The sequence below is a fragment of the Eriocheir sinensis genome, chromosome 36 (genome assembly GCF_024679095.1).
Source record: "Eriocheir sinensis breed Jianghai 21 chromosome 36, ASM2467909v1, whole genome shotgun sequence".
Lineage (NCBI taxonomy): Eukaryota > Metazoa > Arthropoda > Malacostraca > Decapoda > Varunidae > Eriocheir > Eriocheir sinensis.
Window position 1 is genome coordinate 12,664,904 of NC_066544.1, and position 5,891 is coordinate 12,670,794.

Below are 5,891 nucleotides of genomic sequence, written 5' to 3' on the forward strand. Positions count from 1 at the left end.
CTTCCCCTCTTCCCTTTCCCCTTCCCTTCCTCTCTTTCTTCCCCTCTTCCTTTCCCCTTCCCTTCCCCTCTTCCTTTCCCCTTCCCTTCCCCTCTCTATTCCCCTCTTCCCTTTCCTTCCTTCCTGTCTTTCTTCCCCTCTTCCTTTCCCTTCCTTCCTCTCTTTCTTCCCTCTTCCTTTCCCTTCCCTTCCTCTCTCTCTTCCCCTCTTCCCTTTCCCCTTCCCTTCCTCTCTTTCTTCCCCTCTTCCCTTTCCCCTTCCCTTCCTCTCTCTCTTCCCCTCTTCCCTTTCCCCCTCCTTCCCCTGCTTTCCCCCTCCTCACCTCCTTCTTGCCGAGGTTGACCACATGGCAGGGCAGCGACGCCTTGTGCCCCACGATGGCTGTCACGTTGGTGGGCGCGTCCTCCCTGAAGAAGGCCGTGTTGGTGTTGGCGTGGCCCCAGGTGATGCGCGGCTCCTCTCTCTCCCCCGCGCCCAGGTCCTCGCGCGGCAACACCTGACGCTCAGATCTTGACACCACCACCGCTACCTCGCCTCCTCCGTCTTCGTTGTTTGTTCTTCCTCCTCCTCCTCCTCCTCCTCCTCCTTCAGTAGTCTCCTCCATGCCGCCTGAAATGAACATACATACATATACATATCGGATGAACGTACATATAAGAATACACACATACATAGATATATACTTACACATACATTCATACATAGATACATACATTCTCTTCCACATCGTGTTAAATTTACGTAGAGGCATATACATAAACATACATACATACGATTTTATTTTCCTTTAGTTGCTTTTTTATGTGGATTTTTTTTTTTTTTTTTACATTCATATATCTTTTATTGCATTATGATTTTCCTTAATTTTCTCTTAATTTTTCGACCTATCTCTCTTTATCTGTCCATCTCTCTCTCTCTCTCTCTCTCTCTCTCTCTCTCTCTCTCTCTCTCTCTCTCTCTCTCTCTCTCTCTCTCTCTCTCTCTCTCTCTCTCTCTCTCTCTCTCTCTCTCTCTCTCTCTCTCTCTCTCTCTCTCTCTCTCTCTCTCTCTCTCTCTCTCTCTCTCTCTCTCTCTCTCTCTCTCTCTCTCTTCCTACATATTTATCTATCTATCTATCTATCCATTCATATCGAGTCTATCTATTTGCATGTACAGTTCAGGTAGAGGCAGGTAAATCAGTGGAGGGCTCTCTGTCTCTGTCTATCTATCCATACATATCGAGTCTATCTATTTGCATGTACAGTTCAGGTAGAGGCAGGTAAATCAGTGGAGGGCTCTCTGTCTCTGTCTATCTATCCATACATATCGAGTCTATCTATTTGCATGTACAGTTCAGGTAGAGGCAGGTAAATCAGTGGAGGGCTCTCTGTCTCTACCTATCTATCCATACATATCGAGTCTATCTATTTGTATGTACAGTTCAGGTAGAGGCAGGTAAATCAGTGGAGGGCTGCACGGAATCAAATCACAGAAGAATGCTTAGAGGAGGTGAATACGCTTGATCTCTCACACACTCACACACGCGTAACCTGATCCCGGGCGAGCAAAGCGAAGCACCTGAGCGCAGCGTCACATTACCTGCACTTTATGTTACGTGGATAGGTGGTTCTGCTAATTAATGTAACGGATACCTGTTATATACCCACCTGGCCGCTGCGGGATACGCCAGCCAACCCCGATCACGCGGAATAAGCCAGCCGGTTCTCCGATTATGTTTCGCTTTATCCGGACTTGGTGTACCGTTACTTATTCGCTTCATTTGATATCCGGCTTGTAAATTGAGGATGCCTGTGTGTGTGTGGGGGGGGGGGGGGGGTGTGTTTGTGTGTTTGTTTGTGTGTGTGTGAATTGAAGCTCTATATTTCGTTTCTCGCTTTAATTTACATGAGTCTGGGTGATTTTTTGTTGTTGTTGTTGGTGATGTTGTGTGTGTGTGTGTGTGTGTGTGTGTGTGTTTTACAGCAGAGGAGACAGTTCAAAGGCGTAAAAAAACAAAATAATGAACAAAAAGCCCGCTACTTACTGCTCCTGTGTGTGTTTGTGTGTGTGTGAGTGTGGGGAGGGTTGCGTTGTGGGTGTTGTGGAGGGGAGGGTATGGGGTATTGTAGGGAGTAGGTATTGTGGGTGGGAGGTTTTGCGTGGGGGAGGGGGAGTGATTGTGGTGGGGTGCTTATGGGGAGGGGTAGGAGAGCTGTATAGAGGGTAGAAGGAGGGATCAAGGCAAGGGAGGGAGGGAGAGAGAGAGGTTGGGGAGGACAGCGTAGTGTGTCTTGTGTTGCTATGTATTGCGTCAAGTGTCCGGGGGGGGGGGGGGGGGGTGCGTCAGATCTCGTAAGTCCTAAGGTGCTTTGTGTTGTATTGCATCGTATATCTTGTATTTGCATAATTTGTCTCGTGGTGTTTCCGTTTGTGTGGCGCTCTGTGTCTTGCTTGTGTTGTCGCCTGTGTGTTGCATCATATGTCTGAAGGAGACGCGCCCTGTTGCTCTCTCTCTCTCTCTCTCTCTCTCTCTCTTTTCACCTGGCACAAAGATAAGGAAAGTGAAAGGAGGGAGAAAGAAGGAGGAGGGAAGAATGATGAAGGGAGGAAAAATAAAAGAAGAGATGAATAAGTAGGAAGAAGAGGGAAAGGGGAAAATGACGAACCAGAAAGGAAGGAAAGAGAGAGGCAGAAGTGAGTGAAAACATTGGAAAAGCAGGGAAAGAAGAACGAAGGAATTAGGATGAAGATGCGAGACAGTACAGGGGAAGGAAAGAAAGGGATAGAAGAAGATAGGAAGTAGTGATAGAAGATGGAAAAGATAACACTAATACAAAACCTAACAATAATAACGATAACTCAAGCTTAGAAATGAACTAGAAACGTCTTTATAGAATTCAAATTTGGCGCGTAACCACCACCACCACCACCACCACCCGCCCTGCCCCCTGTCGGCCGTCGTGTCAATCATCGGCGGGTTTGTTTACATAAGCTGGGCGGACACGTGTTGCGAGAATTCTGTGCTTTGAGTTGCGGTTACGGGTGTGTTGCGTGTTTTTGCGTTGTGTTGTGTTGTGTAGTGTTGCTGGGAAATGACGAAGATGTGAATTAAAGGTAAGTGTTGCTCTGTTTTTTTTTTTTTTTTTTTGTGTGTGTGTGTGTGTGTGTGTGTGTGTGGTGGTAAGGAGGAGGAGGAGGAAGGAAAAGGAGGAGAAAGGAAAGAGGGAATGACATAAGGAGGAGGAGGAGGAGGAGGAGGAGGAAGAGGTCGATGATGCAAACTTGACAAATATCGTTTCATATTTATTTGGTGTTGGGGGGTTGAGGAGGAGGAGGAGGAGGAGGAGGAGGAGGGGAAGAAGAGGGAGTAGAAGTAAGAGAAGTGTGACAATATTTCTTCCTTTCTCTTCCTCTCTACTTCACCTGAGCTATGGTTTCTCTCTCTCTCTCTCTCTCTCTCTCTCTCTCTCTCTGTCTCTCTCTCTCTCTCTCTTTGTTATTTCCTTCCTTTCTTCCTTCTATACCGACTTTCTGCCTTCCTTCTTTTCTTCCTTTCTTTTCCTTCCTTCCTTGACTTCTTCTCTTTCTCCCCTCTCTACTTTCTGCTTACCTTCCTTCCTTCCTTCCCTCCTTTTATCCTTCCATCCTTTTATCGTTCCATCCTTTCTTCCTCCATTCAATCCTACATCTATTCACTCCATTCTTCCCTTAACCCTTCCTTTCCATCCATACTGCCTCCCTCCCTTTCCCTCACACCTTCCTTCATTTTCCTCACCTTCCCTCCCTCCTTCACTTCCTTCCTTCCTTCCTTCCTTACCACGAATGAGACACGTAGCAGAGTGGCAGAAGAACAGAGGGAGACAGAGTCGTAGTATTGCCAGGTACAGTGTCAGGGTACAGAGAGAGGGTGCAGTGGGAGGGTACAGAGGTAGGGTTTAGAGTTGTCATATATATTGTGAGTTGAGTCCGTGTCGCTCACAAGAGTTTGACGCCATTGAACATTTAGAGCCTGGAAGAAGTATGTATGCCCTTCCTCTTTCTTCTTCTTCTTCCCTCTTCTTCTTCTTCTTTCTTCTTCTTTTCTTCTTCTTCTTCTACTCCCATATATCAGATGTGGTGAATTTACGCCTGATAGACCATTCACGAAACACTCTCTCTCTCGACGGGGAAGAAGGGAAAAGGGAATGGAATGAGGGAGGGGAAGAACGAAGACCAGGTAAAGAAGAAGGAGAAGAGGAGGAGGAGGAGGATGAAGAGGAGATGGAGGAGGAGAAGGTCGATGATGCAAGTCTGACAAATGTCATTTTATATTTATTTGGTGCCGGGGTGTTGAGGAGGGGGTGGAGGGGAGGGGGAGGATCGTGGTGCTAAGGGGGAGGTGAGGAGGGGGGAGGTGAGGAGGTTGGGAAATGAGAGAAGTATGACCTAACGCACTCTGATTTACATGCTTTGAGGATGGAGTTGTTGAATATAAAGTGTGTTGGCTTCTATGAACACATATTTAACGACTTTATGAGGTTAGTGTTAAGATTTAGTGACCTTATGAGATTAGTGTTAAGATTGTTACTTTATGAGATTAGTGTTAAGATTTAGTTACTTTTATGAGATTAGTGTATATACTTGTTAATCTTACATTCTGTCATTTTATATCAGTTAAGATTTAGTTACTTTATGAGATTAGTGTTAAGATTGTTACTTTATGGGATTAGTGTTGGCACTTTGTTGCTCATGAGATTGTTACTTTATGAGATTAGTGTTAAGATTTAGTTACTTTATGAGATTAGTGTTAGATTGTTACTTTATGAGATTAGTGTTAAGATTAGTTACTTTATGGGATTAGTGTTAAGACTTCAAGTTACTTTACATTAGTGTTAAGATTTAGTTACTTCATGAGATTAGTGTTAAGATTTGTTACTTATGGGATTAAAGCAAGTACTTGTTCATGAGATCAGCGTTAGCATAAGATTTAGTTACTTTATGAGATTAGTGTTAAGATTTGTTGATTGTTGTTACTTTTATGAGATTAGTGTTAAGATTTAGTTACTTTTATGAGATTAGTGTTAAGATTTAGTTACTGTACTTTTATGGGATTAGTGTTAAGATCAAGTTACTTTATGAGATTAGTGTTGTTAAGATTTAGTTACTTTTATGGGATTAGTGTTAAGATCAAGGTTACTTTTGCTGGGATTAGTGTTGGTGATTGTTACTTTATGAGATTAGTGTTAAGATTTAGTTACTTTATGAGATTAGTGTTGGTGATTTAGTTACTTTTTATGAGATTAGTGTTGTGATTTCTAGTTACTTTATGAGATTAGTAAGCAGATTTAGTTACTTTTAATGAGATTAGTGTTAAGCAGATTTAGTTACTTTATGGAGATTTAGTGTTAAGATTTGAGTGACCTTATGAGATTAGTGTTAAGATTTCAGTTACTTTATGGAGATTAGTGTTAAGCATTTAGTTACTTTATGAGATTAGTGTTAAGACTTTAGTTACTTTAGTGAGATTAGTGTTGGTAGATTTCAGTGACCTTATGATTAAAAGTTAAGATTTAGTTACTATGATAGTGAGTGACTGTTGCTCAAGTGAGATTAAAGGTGATTTAGTTACTTCTTATGAGATTAGTGTTAAGATTTCTAGTTGGCTTTACAGAGATTAGTGTTAAGATTTTAGTTACTTTTATGGAGATTAGTGTTAAGGATTTTAGTTACTTTAAGTGAGATTAGTGTTTGGGATTTAGTTACTTAAGTGAGATTAGGCAGATTAAGATTTAGTTACTTTAGTGAGATTAGTGTTGCAGATTTAGTTACTTTAAAAGAGATTAGTGTTGGTGATTTAGTGCTAACTTTATGAGATTAGGGGTGTTATGTGATTTAGTTACTTTATGGAGATTAGGGGTGTTAAGATTTAAGTT

The 5,891-nt window shown here is 42.6% G+C and overlaps 1 protein-coding gene across 1 annotated transcript in view; it reads right to left on the minus strand.

Annotated features, from left to right (window-relative positions):
- The window catches only part of LOC127007838 (kin of IRRE-like protein 1), a 38,872-nt gene extending 38,266 nt beyond the window's left edge, over positions 1-606 (minus strand). Inside the window, exon 1 of the mRNA XM_050879226.1 lies at positions 323-606. Coding sequence (XP_050735183.1) covers positions 323-604 — 282 coding nt within the window. The 5' untranslated portion in view covers positions 605-606. The remainder of the gene's footprint in view (positions 1-322) is intronic.
- Between the last annotated feature and the right edge of the window lie 5,285 nt (positions 607-5,891).